Source organism: Lepidochelys kempii, chromosome 8 (genome assembly GCF_965140285.1).
Source record: "Lepidochelys kempii isolate rLepKem1 chromosome 8, rLepKem1.hap1, whole genome shotgun sequence".
NCBI lineage: Eukaryota > Metazoa > Chordata > Testudines > Cheloniidae > Lepidochelys > Lepidochelys kempii.
In genome coordinates, this window is record NC_136387.1 from 66,448,999 (window position 1) to 66,472,246 (window position 23,248).

At 40.9% G+C, this 23,248-nt stretch overlaps 1 protein-coding gene across 2 annotated transcripts in view; it reads left to right on the forward strand.

Moving 5' to 3' along the window:
• Window positions 1-23,248, forward strand: part of SLC25A24 (solute carrier family 25 member 24) — a 40,195-nt gene that overhangs the window by 13,892 nt on the left and 3,055 nt on the right. The window contains exons 2-9 of one of the 2 annotated variants that reach the window (XM_073356844.2): window positions 9,950-10,076; window positions 10,733-10,820; window positions 11,610-11,721; window positions 15,060-15,218; window positions 16,246-16,398; window positions 18,901-19,008; window positions 21,919-22,086; window positions 23,009-23,159. In XM_073356844.2, the coding sequence (XP_073212945.1) occupies window positions 9,950-10,076; window positions 10,733-10,820; window positions 11,610-11,721; window positions 15,060-15,218; window positions 16,246-16,398; window positions 18,901-19,008; window positions 21,919-22,086; window positions 23,009-23,159 (1,066 nt within the window). The remainder of the gene's footprint in view (window positions 1-9,949; window positions 10,077-10,732; window positions 10,821-11,609; window positions 11,722-15,059; window positions 15,219-16,245; window positions 16,399-18,900; window positions 19,009-21,918; window positions 22,087-23,008; window positions 23,160-23,248) is intronic. The other variant, XM_073356845.2, reaches the window with a different exon arrangement.

The following is a 23,248-nucleotide window of genomic DNA, read 5'->3' on the forward strand; positions in this document are numbered from 1 at the left end:
CCTGGATGTTCAGTCAAAAAATGGAAGGCCTTGATATTAAAATACAAATAGACAAAAGGCAATTTAAAGGTTTTTGTATCATTAAATCTGCTGGTGTGCTCAACTATTAGTTATCAGTTCTTTGTATATATGCCTTGTTGCTATGTCTTGTGTAATATCTTTATTGCTTGGGTTCAAAGTTTCAGATAGTGAGACATGAAATGGCCTGTCTTGGGGAAACATGCAAACAACATTTTTTTCTCTTGCTGTTGGACCTAACCAAGGGTGTGGTGAGCAAGTCTATACCAGAAAATAGCATGCTAGCTCTCCTGGCAGCTCAGGCTGCCAGCCTCATCATTTGCCTCCCTAAGTCTCTGTTCTCTGGTTCTGGGGAGTAACATGGGGGAGCCTGCACTGTAATTCATCTAATGACTCCTTATGGAGAAAGCTGGAGAGCAAGAGGAAGCAGCAGGCAGGCTCCAAAAGGACAGGGAGATAGAAAACAATATCTGGCACCAGTCCGCACCTGCAACAAAATAGAAAATTTGGTGGCAAAAGTGTTGAAATCTGTCATGTCTTAGAAAAATGCCAAATTCTGCAACAACAGAATAGCAGAGTCCATAGGGCCCTTGTTGAGGTGAAGGGGCAATTCATATCTCAGAGTTATTGTTTCAGGTTCTCTGCAGACTCAAGCAGGCATCACTGCATTGGCTATGCTCACAAAATATGTGGGCTGCAGCCTATAATGAATTTCTGATCTTCCAAGCATTGCTGCTCTCTTCTTTTTGTTTTTAAATTTAGGGCAGAGAGGGGAAGAAAGAAGCTTTTAGTTTTGGAATATAAATTCTGGTTGTTTTTCAGTTTCTGTCATAATCAAGTCATTTTGTTTTCTGTGGTATAGTTTCACAATCAAATATCTGGGTCTGTTCCCAGTGCTAGGTTGGGGGAATAGAGCGCTATGCACCCTGTCTATTTTCATAGTCTGACACATTTAAAAAAAACACAACAAAATTCACATTTAAAAAAATTAAAAACACACTTTAAAAATATGTAAATTAACTGCATTCACTACCTATTTATTTTCAAACACATGCTTTGAATTCTGAAAAAAGTCATTGCAATTAAATTTTTATTTAGGACACTAGCCAGTTTCCACTGAAGATAATAGGGAGTCCCTTTATCTGATGTTTGGTGTGCCAGAATGAAAATTGCTCACTGTATGTATATTGGCCTGCTACATGGCAATTAGCTTAGCCTAGAGAGCATAACAAATGGGTCAATGAGAATTTTGCCCCAGTATCTGAGGATAAATTGACCTATTATGTGTGTCAGCCTATCAAAAACCAGGTTATCTATATTTTCTTTTTAAAGCTTATGGTTGGGAAATCTTTTTCATGTGTAAATAATGATCAGTCATGCAGCTATCTGATTGGCACACTTTTCCACAATTCATCTAAATAAATGTTGTCTTTAAAAATTTCCTTTTATTATCATTATTTATAAAAATGATAGCATGTATATGTGTATAAATAACACACACCTCTATATTCTGGCATCATGAAAATAATTCAGTTATTGTTCTCGCACTCATGAGTGATTGCTCCTCTTATATGACAAATGAATTGACAAATTACGATAACTAGAAGCAAATTAGTTGATTATCACTGACACCAGATTTTCAAACAGTTGGTGTCACAAATAAAGTATGTGCTGTAAGACGTCCACCAGCAGGAAACTCAGAAATGTTGGCTTCAATCCAAAACTTTGTCTCAAAAATAATTTGTAGATTGTATAGTTTGAAAGAAGATTTTCATCCTAGGAACTTCCAGAATTCTAGGGTGAGCAAAATAGATGATCCTTCTTTTGGAACACACCTTCTCCTATCCCCCCCCATCCCCCGACAAGCCCTTCCACCTCTGCCATGTCAAAATGATTTGGAGAGACTGGAACTGTGGCAAATGATTGTAAAGACAAAATTAGGGAGTCCACATTTATTACTTACTAGTGACTTCCATATAAAATGTGTTGAGTTTATAGGTAAAATTATGTTTTCTAATTTCAAGCCCTACAAACTCAACCAGAAATCTCTGTTCTCTTGGATTCTCTTGTTGTTCTCCAGTAATAGAGATTCTGTAATTGGAACTTAGTTAGCATTCTGTTGCAGCTATGAGCCAGAACAAAATCTTGCTCATTTTCCCATAGGGGTGGGTGTATGGGGGTGTATGTGTGTGTGTGTGGGGGGGTGCACACAAAAGTATGGAGTAGTAACAATTTATTTTAGTCAGTGAAACACTTGGAATATAAACATGTTTATTGGTTTAGACGGTGCCACTTCTAGATAGACAAGGTGGGCGAGGTGTAATATCTTTTATTGGATCAACTTCTGTTGGTGAGAGAGACAAGCTTTTGCACTTACACAGAGCTCTTCTTCAGGCCAAGCTTGAACACTTGTTGGTCTAATAAAAGATAGTACCTCACCCACCTTGTCTCGCTAATATCCTGGGACCACCATGGCTACAAAAACACTGCATACCACTTCTAGATAGTCACATTTCTGACCAGAACTTCAGTGTAACAACCTCTTTCTATAAAGGACTAATCCAGAAATTAGACTTTTATCTCCTAGCTAAGAAAGTCAGTGACAGGAAATCTATTGATGAACTTCTGAGTGGTGTTATTAGAAATGACAGAATCTGGAAGGACCAACCACAGTGATAAGGGTGTTTGAGTGAGCTTGGCTTGGGTGTCCCTCATCAACCAGTTGTTGCTAAAAGGAATGAAGTTTTAGCCATAATCTATAGTGCGTTAAGAGCAGTAATATTGAAGTTGTATCTGCAGTCAGTTAAGAATAGTTGAGATAGTTTAAAAACTATACATTTTATTTTGCACTATGCACAATTTGCCATGCTAGAGGAAGGCATGTAAGTCACTTTTTATTTATTTCATAACTGAGGGTATGTCTACAATACGAAATTAGGTCGAATTTATAGAAGTCGGTTTTTTTGAAATCGGTTTTATATATTCGAGTGTGTGTGTCCCCACAGAAAATGCTCTAAGTGCATTAAGTGCATTAACTCGGCGGAGCGCTTCCACAGTACCGAGGCAAGCGTCGACTTCCAGAGCGTTGCACTGTGGGTAGCTATCCCACAGTTCCCGCAGTCTCCGCTGCCCATTGGAATTCTGGGTTGATATCCCAATGCCTGATGGGGCTAAAACATTGTCGCGGGTGGTTCTGGGTACATATCGTCAGGACCCCGTTCCCACCCTCCCTCCCCCCGTGAAAGCAAGGGCAGACAATCATTTCGCGCCTTTTTTGTCTGCTGCCAGCCAAAGATGTAAAGGATAGATGGAGTGGGTCAGAACAAGAAATAGACCAGATTTGTTTTGTACTCATTTTCCTCCTCCCCTGTCTAGATCACACTGCAGTCAGTCACAGAGAAGGCGCAGCGAGGTTAATCTAGCCATGTATCAATCAGAGGCCAGGCTAACCTCCTTGTTCCAATAACAACGATAACTTTGGTGCACCATTTCTTATTGGAACCCTCCATGCAGTCCTGCCTGAAATACTCCTTGATGTACAGGCACACCCTTTGTTGATTTTAGCTCCCTGAAGCCAATCCTGTAAGCCGTGTCGTCAGTCGCCCCTCCCTCCGTCAGAGCAACGGCAGACAATCGTTCCGCGCCTTTTTTCTATGCGGACGCCATACCAAGGCAAGCATGGAGGCCGCTGAGCTCATTTTGGCAATTAGGAGCACATCAACCACCACACGCATTATCCAGCAGTATATGCAGCACCAGAACATGGCAACGCGATACCGGGCGAGGAGGCGACGTCAGCGCGGTCCCGTGAGTGATCAGGACATGGACACAGATTTCTCTGAAAGCATGGGCCCTGCCAATGCATGCATCATGGTGCTAATGGGGCAGGTTCATGCTGTGGAACGCCGATTCTGGGCTCGGGAAACAAGCACAGACTGGTGGGACCGCATAGTGTTGCAGGTCTGGGACGATTCCCAGTGGCTGCGAAACTTTTGCATGTGTAAGGGCACTTTCATGGAACTTTGTGACTTGCTTTCCCCTGCCCTGAAGCGCATGAATACCAGGATGAGAGCAGCCCTCACAGTTGAGAAGCGAGTGGCGATAGCCCTGTGGAAGCTTGCAACGCCAGACAGCTACCGGTCAGTTGGGAATCAATTTGGAGTGGGCAAATCTACTGTGGGGGCTGCTGTGATGCAAGTAGCTCACGCAATCAAAGATCTGCTGATATCAAGGGTAGTGACCCTGGGAAATGTGCAGGTCATAGTGGATGGCTTTGCTGCAATGGGATTCCCTAACTGTGGTGGGGCTATAGACGGAACCCATATCCCTATCTTGGCACCAGAGCACCAAGCCGGCGAGTACATAAACCGCAAGGGGTACTTTTCGATAGTGCTGCAAGCTCTGGTGGATCACAAGGGACGTTTCACCAACATCAACGTGGGATGGCCGGGAAAGGTGCATGATGCTCGCATCTTCAGGAACTCTGGTCTGTTTCAAAAGCTGCAGGAAGGGACTTTCTTCCCAGACCAGAAAATAACTGTTGGGGATGTTGAAATGCCTATATGTATCCTTGGGGACCCAGCCTACCCCTTAATGCCATGGCTCATGAAGCCGTACACAGGCAGCCTGGACAGTGGTCAGGAGCTGTTCAACTACAGGCTGAGCAAGTGCAGAATGGTGGTAGAATGTGCATTTGGACGTTTAAAGGCGCGCTGGCGCAGTTTACTGACTCGCTTAGACCTCAGCGAAACCAATATTCCCACTGTTATTACTGCTTGCTGTGTGCTCCACAATATCTGTGAGAGTAAGGGGGAGACGTTTATGGCGGGGTGGGAGATTGAGGCAAATCGCCTGGCTGCTGGTTACGCGCAGCCAGACACCAGGGCGGTTAGAAGAGCTCAGGAGGGCGCGGTACGCATCAGAGAAGCTTTGAAAACCAGTTTCATGACTGGCCAGGCTACAGTGTTAAAGTTCTGTTTGTTTCTCCTTGATGAAACCCCCCGCCCCTTGGTTCACTCTACTTCCCTGTAAGCTAACCACCCTCCCCTCCTCCCTTTAATCACCGCTTGCAGAGGCAATAAAGTCATTGCTGCTTCACAGTCATGCATTCGTTATTCATTCATCACACAAATAGGGAGATGACTACCAAGGTATCCCAGGAGGGGTGGTGGAGGAGGGAAGGAAAATGCCACACAGCACTTTAAGCACAGCACTTTAAAAGTTTACAACTTTAAAATTTATTGAATGACAGCCTTCTTTTTTTTGGGCAATCCTCTGTGGTGGAGTGGCTGGTTGGCCGGAGGTCCCCCCACCGCGTTCTTGGGCGTCTGGGTGTGGAGGCTATGGAACTTGGGGAGGAGGGCGGTTGGTTACAGAGGGGCAGCAGTGGCAGTCTGTGCTCCAGCTGCCTTTGCTGCAGCTCAACCATACACTGGAGCATTCTGGTTTGGTCCTGCAGCAGCCTCAGCATTGAATCCTGCCTCCTCTCATCACGCTGCCGCCACATTTGAGCTTCAGCCCTGTCTTCAGCCCGCCACTTACTCTCTTCAGCCCGCCACCTCTCCTCCCGGTCATTTTGTGCTTTCCTGCACTCTGACATTATTTGCCTCCACGCATTCGTCTGTGCTCTGTCAGTGTGGGAGGACAGCATGAGCTCGGAGAACATTTCATCGCGAGTGCGTTTTTTTTTTTTCTTTCTAAGCTTCACTAGCCTCTGGGAAGGAGAAGATCCTGTGATCATTGAAACACATGCAGCTGGTGGAGAAAAAAAAAGGGACAGCGGTATTTAAAAAGAGACATTTTATAAAACAGTCGCTACACTCTTTCAGGGTAAACCTTGCTGTTAACATTACATACATTGCACATGTGCTTTCGTTACAAGGTCGCATTTTGCCTCCTCCCACCGCGTGACTACCCCCTCAACCTTCCCCCCTCCCTGTGGCTAACAGCGGGCAACATTTCTGTTCAGCCACAGGCAAACAGCCCAGCAGGAATGGGCTATACTGAGTGTCCCTGAAGAAAAGCACCCTATTTCAACCAGGTGACCATGAATTATATCTCACTCTCCTGAGGATAACAGAGAGAGAGAGAGAACGGATTTTGGTTGAATGCCAGCAAACATACACTGCAATGCTTTGTTCTACAGTGATTCCCGAGTATGTGTTACTGGCCTGGAGTGATAAAAGTGTCCTACCATGAAGGACGAAATAAGGCTGCCCTCCCCAGAAACCTTTTGCAAAGGCTTTAGGACTACATCTAGGAGAACCGCAAATGCCAGGGCAAAGTAATCCTTTCACATGCTTGCTTTTAAACCATGTATAGCATTTTAAAAGGTACACTCACCAGAGGTCCCTTCTCCGCCTGCTGGGTCCAGGAGGCAGCCTTGGGTGGGTTCGGGGGGTACTGGCTCCAGGTCTAGGGTGAGAAACAGTTCCTGGCTGTCGGGAAAACCGGTTTCTCCGCTTGCTTGCTGTGAGCTATCTACAACCTCCTCCTCATCATCATCTTCTTCGTCCCCAAAACCTGCTTCCGTATTGCCTCCATCTCCATTGAAGGAGTCAAACAACACGGCTGGGATAGTGGTGGCTGAACCCCCTAAAATGGCATGCAGCTCATCATAGAAGCGGCATGTTTGGGGCTCTGACCCAGAGCGGCTGTTCGCCTCTCTGGTTTTCTGGTAGGCTTGCCTCAGCTCCTTCAGTTTCACGCGGCACTGCTTCGGGTCCCTGTTATGGCCTCTGTCCTTCATGCCCTGGGAGATTTTCACAAAGGTTTTGGCATTTCGAAAACTGGAACGGAGTTCTGATAGCACGGATTCCTCTCCCCAAACAGCGATCAGATCCCGTACCTCCCGTTCGGTCCATGCTGGAGCTCTTTTGCGATTCTGGGACTCCATCATGGTCACCTGTGCTGATGAGCTCTGCATGGTCACCTGCAGCTTGCCACGCTGGCCAAACAGGAAATGAGATTCAAAAGTTCGCGGTTCTTTTCCTGTCTACCTGGCCAGTGCATCTGAGTTGAGAGTGCTGTCCAGAGTGGTCAGAATGGAGCACTCTGGGATAGCTCCCGGAGGCCAATACCATCGAATTGTGTCCACAGTACCCCAAATTCGAGCTGGGAACGTCGATTTAAGCGCTAATCCACTTGTCAGGGGTGGAGTAAGGAAATCGATTTTAAGAGCCCTTTAAGTCGAAATAAAGGGCTTCACTGTGTGGACGGGTGCAGGTTTAAATCGATTTAACGTTGCTAAATTCGACCTAAAGTCCTAGTGTAGACCAGGGCTGAGTGCCATGTGACCTTTCCCTTCTAAATATTTAGTCACAATTGTCTTATCTCATGAATTTTGTTCACAAGATCAAAAATGTTTAAAACTTCAAATATGAGCATACATTACTTTAGTGGAAGGGTTGGGGAAGAAGAAAGAGACATTTAACATACCAAGAAGTGTTAGAGATCTCCTCCTGACCTGTACACCCAGCACATGATAAATTTTTAGTTTTCTCTAAGCTCAGTAGATTCTTTGGCTGAATCTTGTTGGGCTACTCATTCTTGGAATGTGTTTTTTATTTCAGTAAGTTGTAACCGGTTACAGCAGAATGAGTACTTATTGCATATTGAGTGATCTTGTCTCCAAATCAAAGTAAGCAATTTTGGTTTCAGTAAAATGTCATAGTTCAGAATAGCCATACAAATTGTACTGAGATTGATTACCTACCTATATAAGTGCCAGAGGTGTGCAAGGTATTTTACGACAAGGCCTGCATAAGATCCTGTGGCTAATATAATTCATACAGATAACACATCATTAGTACATGAGTGGGTGGCTAAGGTAAGTAGAATGGAACTGATGGGGAAGTTCTTGGGAGACCATTTTTGTTTTAGTGTATGTAAATCCTGATTTGCAATTACTTGAGTTATGTTAGGTTCTTGGTTCATTTGTTTTATAATCCAGTCCTATTCAGGAGCAGGAGTGGCAATGGGGAGTGCCAGAGTGCAGACCAACAATAAATTGGCAGGGATGTTGTATTTATACAATGAGTACATTTGGATATAACTGGTTGTCACAGATCCTAGCAAGCAATTCTTCCTGGCCACCCACTAGAACCAGTGTGAGAGGAATCAAAAGCCTCTGTGCTTGGGCTCTCCTGGGGTGTATTAAGCTTCTGGAGCCTCAGCAGGCTGCAGCACTGGCTCCTCCCTGGGCCTTTCTATCACATTTCCTGGGTACTGACCCTCAATCTGCTATCACTCCTCAGAAATGGGGCTCCTCAGCCCACCTGTCCTAGGCTCCCAGGATTAGTGCTGGCCTGTGAGATACCCCAGTTACTCAAACACACACCTCTCCAAGAGTTCTATCCCAAAGGTGTGAAATTTCTGGTTATAGTTTAACTCTCTTAGGGGCACACAGCGGTTGTCAAGCAGTCAACACACACAAACTATGCACAGAGTCTAACAACTTCATGTTCTTTTATGGTTAAAGTACAATAGAGTACAGATTATACAAACCACAAACACTAAACGCATGTCCCCACCTCAGTTTCCTCACCACTTCAGGGCATTCTTTGGGGCTGGATTGTAGTCCCTTGGGGCCATCTGGGTGCAGGAAAGCAGGTAGGGCTCCTTTGCCCTATGAGGCTCCTACATGCTGGGTGACCTCCTTCTCCTGGAGCCCATTACTCAGCTTCTGACCCCTTCTTTCTCTTGCCTCATGCTTCCTCTTCTTGTCTGACTCCCCTATTCCTGTGTATTTCTTTATTTTAACCTCTCTTGGTCACCTGATCTCTTTTGTTCCACTGCTTCTACCACCCCCACTATCTTTGGAGGTGTTAAGCTAAAACTGGATTTCTAAAACTTCAGCTACTTTTTATCATGACCTTTGTGAGTTTGAGTACTATTGTTAACCTTAAGTATTTCCCACTTTCCCGGTCTTGTGTGTATCTGCTACAGGCCCTATCAGCAATAGTGGATCCACATGCATATAGGCACTCATAATACAGCAGTTCTTCATAATACAGTTTCATAAATCAATCTGAATTCATAAGTTGTACAGATATAGCCCTGATTCATCACACTTGTATGAAAATATTTAAACTAAAAACATATTAATTTTTTTAGCAGAGATTTCAAATGTACCATGTGGTGCTTCAAAATATATTCTTCAAAATTCTGCTCTCAAATCAGTCTCTGATCCATCCAGTGCATCTCTAACTGTGTATTCTGTCTTATAGGAACTCTACATGAGTAGGGAGAGTGGAATATAGGCTTTCATATCCATCCTGAAGTATGAGAGCAGAACTTCACCTTAAATGCTATACTCTAATCAGTGATTCCCAAACTTTATTCATTCACATTCAACCTTCAAATTTTTTTTGTGAAGTCAACATCAAGCTCGTGTATCACAGTTTGGAACCTCCGCTCTAAGAGATTAGCATGCTATAACTCCCCATTTTTGTTACTTCTTTAGACACAAACAGGGCAAGGTGTTGAATGCAGACTAAATGTCTAGTAAGCAAGATCACAACTTGAATCCAGTTCATCCCTGTCTCAAAGATGTATTTCTAGTCTGTCGGAGTTGCAGATGCATAATTCATATAGGCTATATTTAACCCTTGGCTAATTTCATAGGTAGAACTACATTTAAGAGTGTGTTTTATTTGTCTCAATGTGTCTTATCATTGCTTCCTAATGACTGTCTTACAGACAGTCATTTTAGTATAAAATGGAAGTAGCAATACTTTCCTACCCAGAATGAGTGGGTTGAGGTTCAATTGGGGGTCAGTTTTGGTGAGCGAGGAAAAGTGTTTCTTTCCCAAACTCTGCCAGTGTGAGATGCCTGTCACAGTTGATTGTGCAGATCTTAATATTACAAAGCACTTTTCTTTCATTCATTCTTTGATCAGTAATATTTCCTTAATTATTTTTCTCTGAACAGAAAATTTTTAAAACTGGAGATTCTAACAAGGATGGGCAGCTGGACTTCGAAGAATTTATGCAGTATCTTAAAGACCATGAGAAGAAAATGAAACTAGCCTTTAAGAGTCTGGACAAAAACAATGATGGTATGTCTTTATTTTCCCTGACCTTGAAAGAAAAATGTGTGGTACCAATTACTGAACTAGATTTCAGAATAATTCAGTATAAAATGGTTATTTCCCCAAAACATTCAAGGACCTAAATATATTGTTTGTAATGTAAATATTGTATGTAATAAATGGAGTATAAAGTTTGCTGAGAGGGAACTTGTATTGCTAATGTGGAACTTGTATCTTCTCCCATTAATTTCAATTGGAGTAGGAGCAGGCTCATAATTTTGATTGAGTATCCACATCATAGTCAAATGACTAATTATTCTCCTCCAGTTAACCCCCTTCAAGATGGTAGAACTAAGGAATTTTGCTCCGCAGCTGGAGGAGCTGTGAGGAGGTCTCTAGTTAGAAAATATATTTTCCCTCTTTGATAGAGGGAGACTGACTCACTAGGTGTTTGTGATGCACTTATGTATTACAAATATTGAGCAGATATAATCCAATTATATATCATTTAGGACTTCAGTGTAAAAGTGTATTAAATGGTCTGTGCTGCTTTGTTTGTACTAAATGATAGTTTAAAGACTTTCCAAATCTTTAAGTAGAACAAAGATCATTGTCATGTGAGTTTACATAACGAGATCTGAAGAAGCTTTTAACTTGTACATATTTTCTTTTAATGCTTTAAGGAAAAATTGAAGCATCAGAGATTGTAGAGTCTCTCAAGTTATTGGGTATAAATATTTCAGAACAACAGGCAGAAAAGATTCTACAAAGGTCAGAAACCATTCTTATTTCTAGTCAGTGTTTGTGAGTTTGTGTATTCTTCAAATGATTGTTCATAAACATGTTTACATAATTCCAGATCAGATGTAAAAGGATAATTTTTTAAATCAAAGATAACTATTTATTGGCAAAGTAAAACACTGTCTAATTTTTATTTTCATATGCATTTAAGACTGAATCTGAGTTATGCTAATATTTAGGTATCACACCTATCTGCATAACCAACAGTAGTTGGCCTCCAGTTTAAGAATAGAAACATGATCTATTTTCCTTTCTTAGTGAACTAAAGAGCCATGCATACCCTTCCAAAGGTGATAGTATAGTAGAATCCCTATTATACTAAGTATTTGAGTTCATAAAATTGAAAGATTCATAAAACAGAACATCTCAAATTTACAGTAGGTATGGTGCATAAGTTGTAGTATGGTGCACTGCATTGTTTTCTTGTCCTGCAGAGTATGATTTCCAGTTCATGGAAGGCATTGGAAATGTGAAGGGATGTCAACTTGTTCTTCATTAACGTGACTTTTGTTATGTCCACTTACCCTTCCCCCCACCTCAGTTGGGAAAAATGGTTCGTTTTACTGACCATTCATAAGATTGGTATCCACTGCTGTACATGGATTTTCACACTCTTGTGTGAGGACTGGTTTGCATGGGTTCACAGGACTTCAAGTCTGAAAAAGTTTGCAGGTAGAGTGACCAGATATTTTATTTATTTTTACTATTTTCCAGACATAATTTAATATTTTGCATACTTTTGTTTTGTTTTATTTTCAGCATCGATGCTGATGGGACAATGTCAGTGGACTGGAATGAATGGCGGGATCACTTTTTATTTAACCCAGCAACAGACATTGAGGAAATAATCCGTTATTGGAAACATTCTACTGTAAGTTCAGCTTGTATTTTAAAGGAGATCTATTTTATGTAGCTGTGTGTGTGTGAGAGAGAGAGAGATTATCCTGCATCTTTGACTCCTCACCTGGATTCTGCTTCCAAATCCATCTCTGCCAGAACTAATTTTAGAACTTCAAGCCTTCTGAGAGGCTTTAGACAGCTGGTATAGTTTGTTTTTTTTCCTCCCAGATGTGGTGTTCTTATCCCATCTTCCTGCCCCAAGTATCCTTGTGTGTGTATGAGTATTTAGTCCTGGATCAGTGAAAAGTCTAAGGTCCAGTATCTTGCCAACCATTAGGACTAGAAATAAGAATTTTGTCCCTTTGGAGAGGCCTCACAAAACAATGTCACACAATAGTAAATCCTTTTTCTAGTTACTATGTGCATTTTATAATGGACTGTTGCTTTCATGTGATCATACAAGCTGGAGAAGTATTTTAGCTGTTTCAAAATGTTGGTATTGTGTTAGCAGTTTCATTTAACTAGCAATTTTATCATAAAGTTCACAAAATTGCTATTTTAATGTAGACTCTAGATAAGTGTTTGCACACATACATGTGCATGCTCTCTCCAGAATTTTAAGTAAGAATAGAATACGTAATGGCAGGAAGTAATGCACTACATTTGTCTCAGCCTTGGTAAGTCCAATTCCTCAAGAGTTGAGATCTTATTTTATTAATAATTCTTTGATATGCAAGCAATGCGAAGTTATAGGTAACCCTCCAGTGAAATATTGCATGTGCACAGATAAATAATTTGACAGAATGAACTTACCCTGATCATTTACAGGAAAGACCACATGGCTAAAAACTGTAATTACTTTAAATATAATGAGATCATTTGAATCCTGAAGGATCTGTCAGCCTTTTCATGATAAAAACTTGCTTATAGGTGTTTACAGTTTTGGTTGATTTGCAGTACATAGTCCCAACCTGAGAATAATTTTATAGTTAAAAGTTGGAGGAGAATAGTCTTTGACCTTTATTAAGCTATGAAACTGTAAGAAGAAAACAACGATTCATAGTTTTCTATTTTAAAACCAGGCTAAACGTATATGCCTGCCCTGGTTGAATTCACAGTGGGAGTATCACATGGTTAATAACATCCAGCTATCCTCTTAGATGACTCGCCAAAAGAAAACATGAGGCAAATATATGAAATTGGATAGTTCTGAGTCTATACTATTTAGTGAAAAATGCCCAAGACTTTTTCTGTTTCTTAAATGCTGAAAATTACAAGTTCTTTTTCTGGTTATTATGGAACCTCCTCATCTAATCCTAAATATTCAGTTTAGAAGTGTTCCATAAGATCTACAATTGTTGCAGTTGGCCTACTGTGAGAACTTGGAACCAGTTACCACAGCAATACAGGGGGTGCCCTACGTAGCCAAAATGTTTGAAATCTTGTTTCAGTTTCTCATGATAACAGCCTTTTGAAAACTCTTTTTATTTTAAAATTGAAGGCTCTTAGTTGTGATTGGACTCTGGTGAGCAGGAATCTAAATAGCATAGGAGTGTTGTGGGCTGGCTATTGTTGTAATGTTTATACAGTAAAATCCCAAAAGGTGACTTTAGCTTTTTCTTTTTCTTAGGCTTAGTTGTAAGGTGATATTAATGTCCAGTGCATATAAGGCCAAATTCTGGCAGGTGCTATTAATATAGGCACAAACTAGAACACCCAGTCAACATTTTCAAAAGTGACTGGTGATTTGGGGGGGCTCCATTTTGGGTGTCCAACTGGAAACCCCTTAAAGGGGCCAGATTTTCATGGCTGGTCTACACTTAAAAGTTAGCTTGGCTTAACTACATTGCTTAGGGCTGTGAAAAATTTCATGCCCTGTGCAATGTAATTAAGCCAACCCAAGCCCCGGTGTAGACATTGGTAGGTCGACAGAATTCGGTTGGAGAGGTGGATTTTCTACAGCAATGGAAGAACTCTTTCTGTTGCTGTAGTAAGTGTGTCTATGCTACAGTGGCACAGCTGTAGCTGTGCCGCTATAGTGTTTCTAGTGTAGGCATACTCTGAGTGTTGAGCACCCACCCTTTGGGAATCAGGCCCTTTTAAGAGGTCTCTAATTAGGCACCCAAAATCACTCATCACTTTCAAAAATGTATGTCTCAACATGCTAAGCACTATCCAGATGCAGAGAGAGAGTTCCTGCCCAGAAGAGCTTTTGCAGTCTAAATAAACAAGACAAAACGCTACATAGTGTACTATCTCCATTTTACAGATTGGGGGGGGGACTTGCGGCATTAAGAGTGGTAGCATCTAAAATTAAATTCAGCAACAGTATAAATATAACTCACTTTATTAAAGGAAAAAAATTAATCCTCCCACTCCCCAGCTACTTTGGCAGTAATTGCTTTCTCTTATTGGAAAGATTTTTCGCTCTCTCTTTTTAATGGCAAATGTAACTCTCATGGGAAACTGGATTTGTAGTATTAAATGGTGCAGTCCCTCTAATTTTTTATTACATATATGATATGATGAAAATGAAGGTGTGTATTTAAGTTTATTTATAAAAATCCATAGCCTTCTGTCATGGGAAACCTTACCCCTGTTGCCTTTGGTAATGTTCATTGTTGTTCAAGTTGAACAGTAAGTATTTTAAACTAAACACACATCTGGCAGGGAGATTTCAGACTTTCACAACTGAAGGATAGTCATAATGTCTCTTCAAAACAATCAGTAAAATTGTTGGTTGGAACAAGAAAGATCATAATGGATTAGTGAAATGAATCATATAATTAGGTGCTATATTAATTTATAAATAGAAAGCTATTTTTAAATGTGTGTGTCTGTAAAATACATGAATAAATTACCTTGAATGATTAATCTCTTGACAACATCTTTAAGAGATTATCAAACTAATCCGTAAAGGCTGCCTGGATGAAAGGTTAGTAGAATGTAAGCATTTTGGACTTGGACACTGTCTGGAAAGCTTTACTGAGCTTGACAAAATGTCTTCATTACAGCCATGCTCAAGAAAGGAGTTTGTCATAATTTTTAATGATGATGGTGCTGTCTTTGAAATGGTGGGTTTTGGGTGGTGGTGTTCTAAATACATTTAAAGGGAATAAAGGGTCACTTTTGATTTTTGTTGTATAGAATTGGTCTTACTTGAATTTATAACAATGGAATGAAATTACAGTATGTACATTACAGGTTATTGATGGCTATTTTTATGTCTTTAACGTAACTTTTTTATACACTGTCATTTGGTACGGTATCTATTTGTAGTCAAGCCTGTGTCAGAACTATCAGTAAAATCACTAAGTAGATGAAATAGGAAATATAGTCATTGCCCCTTTCTGCTTTGCATTGTGACAGGTGTTGGATATAGGAGATAGCTTGACTATCCCAGATGAATTCACAGAGGAAGAGAAAAAGTCTGGGCAGTGGTGGAGACAGCTGTTATCAGGAGGAGTGGCTGGTGCTGTTTCTCGAACAGGTACAGCACCACTAGATCGCCTTAAAGTCATGATGCAGGTGAGTTGCAACACTTAAGCAACTTTAAATTCTGGTAAATCACTTTTCCCATTTAGAATAATCTGGGCCATCTTGTGGCAGTTTTTTAGAGGAGTTCCAGCTGGCTGGGAGTTCTTGCAAACTAATAGCAGAATATATCATCTTACTTCTAGAGAGGCTCTCATTGTGCTTTTAAAACTGTTTCATAATTTGTATTGACTTAGGTCCTGATCCGCAAAGATAAACTACACCTAACTAGTCCTGTGGGCATAGTGGTTTGTAGGGTTAGGCCCTAATTTGTAGATATCTTTTGCACCCTGATGCTTACATGTTTGTTTTATGCATTTTGCTGCTTTTTTAAAGAATTCAAATGATGCATTTTTGTAAGGAGACTTGCTTTGTGGTGTGTTGTGGTACAGATATTATATTAAATATGTTCCCTTTTGATATCTAAAATGATTAATAAAAGGCGGATACTGAAAAATACATCTACCCTATCAAAATCAGTTGTGCTGGTATAAACTACAATAGTGTATTAAGATCAGCAATAAATTTCACACTTTTTACACGCTTTCCAGACATTTTTCAAAATCACAGGATTTTAAACAGTAGCTTGCTTTATGTTTTCTGAGTCTGCCATATAGAAAGTACTACTCAATCTAAAAAGCACATTATGTAGTGTTTCTATAGTATGCCTTTTAAGGAATATATTGCATTTCTCTTGATAATGAGCATTTATATTCCCTTTTGAGCCAGTAGCTAATTTGGAAGAAATATCACAAACGAAAGATTGGAATATTGTTATTATAGTGTTAGCTTTCAAGAAATACAACAGATAATGTTAATGATGTGAAAACAATCCTTAGTTTACAGTCATATTGCAGCATCTCAGATTGACTACAGCTATTCAGTTATGAGACCAGTAATTATACTGTCTGTCTTCTAGGGATTTTTGACTTAAGTATTTACTAAAACAGTTATCCTTTGTTGCTTAAAAATGAGTCCTATATTCAATCTAAGCATTTCTTTTTCTTACTGTGGTTAATAGGTTCATAGTTCAAAGTCAAATAAAATGAATATATCAAATGGCCTTAAGCAGATGGTGAAAGAAGGAGGCGTCCGTTCCCTTTGGAGGGGAAATGGTGTGAATGTCATTAAAATCGCACCTGAAACAGCTGTTAAGTTCTGGGCATATGAACAGGTAATGTGTCACATCAAGGTGATGAACACTAAATACTGAAAAACAAACAGAATGCAAATGATGATGAAAATGTATATAATGGTTTTATTGATCACAGTTAAAATAGTCTTATGACTGGTTAATAAAATATTTGAGTAATGTGGATTATTACTGTTGTACTGTGAACAATGTAGGAAAGAAATCAAATTCACATCATATGAGTTTAAAGCTACCTACTTATCTATATAACTTTTTGTGGAGAGGTGCTCTAATTGTAAATACTTCAGTTGTACTTTCTAAATGGTAACCACATAAAAATCTAGCATGTTGTATTAGCCTAACACATACCCATGTACAGGATTTCTTTAAAGTCAAATGTCAATGTGCTGCAGTAAGATGCCCTCAGCATGGATTTCAGCATTATATTTACCTCTGAATCAGCTTTACACAACATATTAAAGGCCTGATCCTCCTTTGGAATAGAGATCTCCCTGCGGTCACAGTTTTAGTTTGAAATTCTAGAACACCCGGTGACTGATCTTTGCTTTCTCATCTGTGAAGATGGCAGAGTCTTGCTAGGGCCAGAAGTAAGAGCAAAGTAATGTACAATACATCAAAACTCTTCTATGCTGTAAACAAATAACCCCAAACCCAAAATCTGTTTTAAAAAATTATCCTTTGAGTATAGGATATCTGATTTACAACTTCTGATGAGAGGTTGTAGTTTGCTCTAATGTGCAGTTATTGCTTACCTCCCTCAGTACGTTACTTCTTACTTCAGCTTATCTGTAACTGATACTGCAGTCTAGTCTTTGTTCTGCCTGAGTAGTTGTATTTGGCTGCCTACAGCAAGTGATATGGTGCACATAAGGCCTAATTCTCCATTCCTTGGGTACCCATTCACTTAAGTTGGAGTTCTGGTTATGCAAGGAATGCGGGGTTCTCATCTGTTATAAAAGTGCAACCATATAGGTATTGAATGACCAAAACCCAACATTTCTGAGTTAGGGTTGCTTAGTGATATGCCATCCCATTGCAGAATGTTGAGTGAATCGAAACTGAAACTTCTGAAAACCCGGAAATGCAAAGTTAAGGCGTTCAACCTTTAAGTCTGCCCTCCTTCAGCAGTTCCCCAATTCATCCCATTAACACATGTACCGCGCCTCCTTTCCCTAATGCCTCCTTTCCTAGATACATTCATGGAGGATAGGTCTATCAGTGTTTATTAGCCAGGATGGGCAGGGATGGTGTCCCTAGCCTCTGTTTGCCAGAAGCTGGGAATGGGCAACAGGGGATGGATCACTTGATGATAACCTGTTCTGTTCATTCCCTTTGGGGCACCTGGCATTGGCTACTGTCGGAAGACAGGATACTGAGCTAAATGGACCTTTGGTCTGACCTAGTGTGGCAGTTCTTATGTTCTTAAGGATTCACATGTCTAATTCCACTTTGAGTATATTCCCCCCAAAATAAAACTGCCACTCATGACTCTCAAATGGTAGCACTACATCCGCTCAGTTCAAAATTCCTTTTGTGGTATGTGGGTGCTTGTGATTAACTTATCCTTAGTTATGTTAATTGAAGTATGACTTTGCAGCAGTCAAACAGAATGATCTCTGATTCATCCAGTGATTAGTAACGTTCAGTTTAACAGTACAGAGCAGCAGAAGGGAACTTTTTTTTAAGACAACCTGGGAACCTCTTTGTCAAATGACCCCAAATTTGAATCCCTAGCTCTACCCTGTGCCCTCATGAGAGACACCAGATTTTCAAACCAACCTGACTAACCATTCAAATTTCAGAGTACTTAGAAGACTTGAGCTTTAAAGCATATAAAATGGTGCGAATTAAAATCCTCTAGCTGCTTTTCTGTATTGGTACATGTGCGTAGTAAAAATGTGTATTTTCTTAAACACCATTGTCAGTTTGGGTCCCTCAAAGACTGTGTGCACGCAGAGCACTACCTTGGGTAAAACTTGAGAGATCGAGATCATTTTGACCCTCATCACATCAATAGCTTGATCTCTAGCTCTCCTCCCTCCCAACCCCCCCCAAACTTTTTTTTAAAAAGGCTGTTTTTTCTCAGGCTTGTATGTCCGGGCCCCCTGGCACAAATGATTCTAAATGTGGGTCCCTAATCCTACCCTGTACGCTCCTGAGGCGTACCAAATTTCAAAGACTAATCAAGTCAATTTTAGAGGATTTAGAAAGGTTGACCTTTAAACCGATGTCTTGGGGCAAATTTAACTATAGTGGTGCTCCTCTGCCACTATAGTATGGGCAGAATTGATCCCACTCAGTGGGACCAAATGTAAAGGACTTTTACAGGCTGGAAGATCTATGTTTTTATAAATCATTACACACAGAATTGGAATGTAAATATTTTTAAGTTGTGTTAATTGGACATCTATAATGCAAACTTCATGGGAAAACCTCATGTCATATTTCTGCTTCTGCTGGGGGATTCTACCTGCCTCAGAAAGATGTGTGATATATTTGTCTTTATGCATTTTACCTACACAGTATAAGAAGCTATTTGCTAATGAAGATGGAAAGATAGGGACCGTTGAAAGATTTGTATCTGGTTCTTTGGCTGGGGCAACAGCACAAACCTCTATTTATCCTATGGAGGTAAGCAAGAGAGGACTGGTCTCCCATTGAAGTCAGTGCCAAAAATCCTGTTGACTTCACCAAGAGCAAGATAAGACTTTTTGTGGAAACATTAAAGGAGTTCTGCCGACATCACAACTTTCACTTGCATTCTGTAGATTTACTCCTTCAGAATCACACCATAATGCTACCTGACACTTTCTGGGATACAACACGGCATGTTCTATACTTAGAATTTCTGGTGTTTAGGGTTATGTGTGGTTTTTCTATTTTCTGAATTTTTTTTTTATTTAAATTATGTCATTTAAAAAAACAAACCCGAACCACCATGTGCATACATGTTGGGGGTTGTGTTCTTTCTCTTTTAAAATATTAGAAATTTGGTTGTCACAGATTGCATGCTAAGTCTCTAAGTCTGGAAATTATCTTTGTTCAGCAGAACATTTCAGTGTATATTTAAGTCCCATGAAGTAAAAGACTTAAGCATATGCTTAATGTTAAGTGTGTGCTTAAATACTTCCCTAAATGTGGCCCTGCCACTGGGACTGGTCCTCTAAGGGGCAGGCATCTAGCCTGACAGGCTTTGCTAAGGCAAACAAGCCAATCCAGATCCACCTGTGGATAGTTAATTGGATGAGCAGCTGTGTGGGGTAATTAATTAATAAAGGAACACTTGGTTTATAAATGGTTCTGAGGGTCAGGCAGGAGACGAGAACATAGAAAGGAAGCTCCTGGGAAGAGAACTCTTCAGAGGAGCTGGGTAGGAAGCTACGTGCAGTGGTAGCAGAGGCTCCTGGAGAGAGGAACAGTCCCCAAAACATAGAGAGACAGCTCCAGAGGGGAGAGACTACAAAGCTCTTGAGGCAGAGAGGCCTGGGAGATACCATGAGATCACAGGGGAAAGACTGCACAACTCCAGGCAAAGGAGAAGACTGGGAACTTAGGGGAGGAGAAGGCTTGTTTACACACTGTTTGGTGGTTGATTAAATAAACAAAATCCCTGAAGGGGCATTGCTCATTGTATATAAGTATCACTGAACTCATTGAAAAACCACTAGGGGGAACTGAGGCAGAAATGTAACTGAAGTTCTACACCAGACCACCAGGGGAAACTCCTTTGGTGAGTACCTGCCATTACTGGGTCCAAGACCCTGGCATGGGGTGAGCAGGCCTTGCCTGCAACAGAACCAATATAGTTCTGCTGTGCAGAGTTGGGGTTAGATTTAGGTAGCCCGTGCAGATGAAGTTAAGCTACCTCTGTTGGATTTCCTTGCACTATGGGCAGGGTTGGCAGATTGATCTGCTCCTCTGTGGAGTCACTGCTATTATTCCTCCATTCAACAGGTAGCGGCCTGCAGAACAGTATTGCGACAATTTTTCCAGCCTCAAGAATAGAATAATAGCTCCAGAGTGACTATTTTTCATTCTGCAGCCTGGGTAGAAGATCCATTCCCTCTCCCTAAAAGATTAATTACTCTTGTAGCACACAGCATGGTTGCCCATGCTGTGTGCTGGGACCAGGATTTAGCAAGATTTGAAACTGATATAAATAGTGACTCACCCTGAACTCTTTCTGATAAGGAGTGTCCCTCTGTGGGGATAAAAAAAACAATGGCATTCTACACACTGTGGTGGAGTTTGTTTTTTTTTAGTTAAGTCATTATTGTCCTTAGAAAATCAAGTCACAGCTGGTTGCTAAGCACATAGAATAAAGCAACCAAATGTTACAGTGTTGGTCCTTTTATATTCAAGTGGCGTACTACACAAGAATGGATGTGGAGGTATGTAGGCCCTGTTCTACAATAAGGCCTGGTCTATACTTAAAATTTAGATTGACATAGCTACATTGCTCAGGGGTGTAAAAAACTCACATCCCTGAGCGCCATAATGATGCTGATGTAACCCTGCTGTAGATGTGGCTAGGTCAGTGGAAGCCTTCTTCATTGACATAGCTACTGGTGCTCAGAGAGGTGGATTACTTACAATGACAGAAAAACGCTTCCATCTCTGTAGAGAGCGTCTGCACTGTGGCGCTGCAGTGGTATAACTACAGGTCTGTAGCTGTGCCGCTGTAGCACTCGTCACATAGAAAAGCCCTAAGATATTCTCATCTTCCTAACGGTGCCAGAGTATTGCAGTAAAGCTGGTTTTTACGGTGTTCCTGGCCAAGATTGTATGCTGACGTGCCAGATATCACATATGGGAGCCATCTCTTATGAGACTTCCAAGCAGGCCAAATTCCTGCTCAGGGAATTCCCTTGGCAGTTTCATTTGAACATGGTGTTCTTCGCTCCCTATCTTGCAATGCTGGTGTAAAGTCACAGGCACTGTTAAACAGCTGTTGTGTTGCATTTCATTAGTGAGTGAAGTGATCCCTGTATATCCCTTAATTATCTCAAAAGGATGTCATGAGTCTTCTTTAATGTTTGTAATATGATTTGCAATCCTCAGTTGAAAAGCTTGATCCAATGAAGCCTTAGAAGGAATTAGTTCATGTTCCTGCATAGTCTTTGCTTTTTAAATGCTAATTTCGCATTTGTTCTTAGGCTAAGCACCAGCCCTAATGAAAGGCTCTAGATATCTTGTAATTTGTTTTTAAAAAATTGTCTCTCTTGAACATGAGAAGGGGAAAAAAGGCAAATCACAACTTTCATCTTACTCTGATTTTGACTAAAAAAATATACCCTGTTCCTTCACAACCATAAGCTTGTTAGGTGGACTATTCCTCTTACAAATGATAAAACTCTGAAAAAACTAATGCTAACCAAACCTTAACTCTCGTTGTTTATAAAGGAGACTTTAAGTAGCAAATGTAAAGAGGTTCACTTTTTGGAAATAGAAACTTATGAGTACGCAAAGATTTGTTGTGCCTATATGTAAGCTGGGTCGTGACCTGTCAAATAATTAATTCTACATTTCTTCTACCTTCAGGTCTTAAAGACCAGACTGGCAGTGGGTAAAACAGGACAATACTCTGGGATGTTTGACTGTGCTAGGAAGATTTTAAAAAGAGAAGGGTTGACAGCCTTTTACAAAGGTTATGTACCCAACATTCTGGGCATAATTCCTTATGCTGGTATAGACCTGGCTGTCTATGAGGTCAGTTTGTTTACTTGATGCATGTATTATTTCTTTAGACACACAAAAATGTAATCTGCCCTCTTCATTACCTTCTTAAAATATGTATCATTCACTCACATCTGTAACTTACTTGTAGTTATACTTGTTTGAGAATTTAAAAAATATCCGCTGTAGTATGCTCAGGGCTGGTTTTTCACATCTTTTTCCTTACTGTGTTACAGTATTGCCAACCCTATGATTCAAAAATCATGAGTCAGACCCACCAAAATCATGAGATTCCCCCAGAATCATGAGTGGTTTTTGTTTTAAATGTATATTGTGGTTTGGTCTGTCTGGATTTGTGATGATTTTGGCTCCCACTGTGGGAGCTCTCACACCCACATCTGCTCCTTCTGCAACTCTAGGGGTTCATTACCCCTTCTCTGAGGCCTGTGGGGACTCAGCAGCAATGGAGTCCTCTCCTCCTCCTTCCCAGGCCTGGTGTTGCAGGGAGGGAGATAGGAGGGGAGAGGAGCAGAGGAGCGATGCTATTGCTTAGAGGAAGGACACTGGGGAGGAGAGAGAGCAGAAGTATCCTGAGCTGCTGAGCTTTTTGTGTCCCTCTCCATTCCTGTGAGAACCACTTTGGCTCCTGAGGGGTGGGGAGAGAGCAAGCTCTGCTTGCTTCCTGCAGCAATCCTGAATCGCTGCCCTTCCCAGGAGGCAGGTGAGTGGAGAAGGCAGCCGATCAGGGGGTGAGGATGGGGGGCATATGCTTAAGTGTTTGTTGGATTGAGGCAGAGCACTCAACACATAGCAGGATCAAGCCCATGAATGCATTTGGAATATTTTTATGGAGGCAAAGGAGCACCTTAATATTGATAGCTATAAAGTCTGCTTAACCATCTAGTGTAAATTTTAATATACCTCTTATTCATATCCATTTATGTTTTCCTGACAGGCTTTGAAGACTGCTTGGCTAGATCATTATGCATCAGACTCTGCTAACCCTGGTGTCTTTGTGTTGCTCGGATGTGGTACTGTCTCCAGCACTTGTGGTCAGTTAGCCAGCTACCCTCTTGCTCTCATCAGAACTCGCATGCAGGCTCAAGGTGAGAATTGGGATTTGGGTTTGGGAAGAATATCTTTTAAAGGTATTTATAATTTGGAGAATGCTCCCTACTTAGTAGGCCGGTTTTTA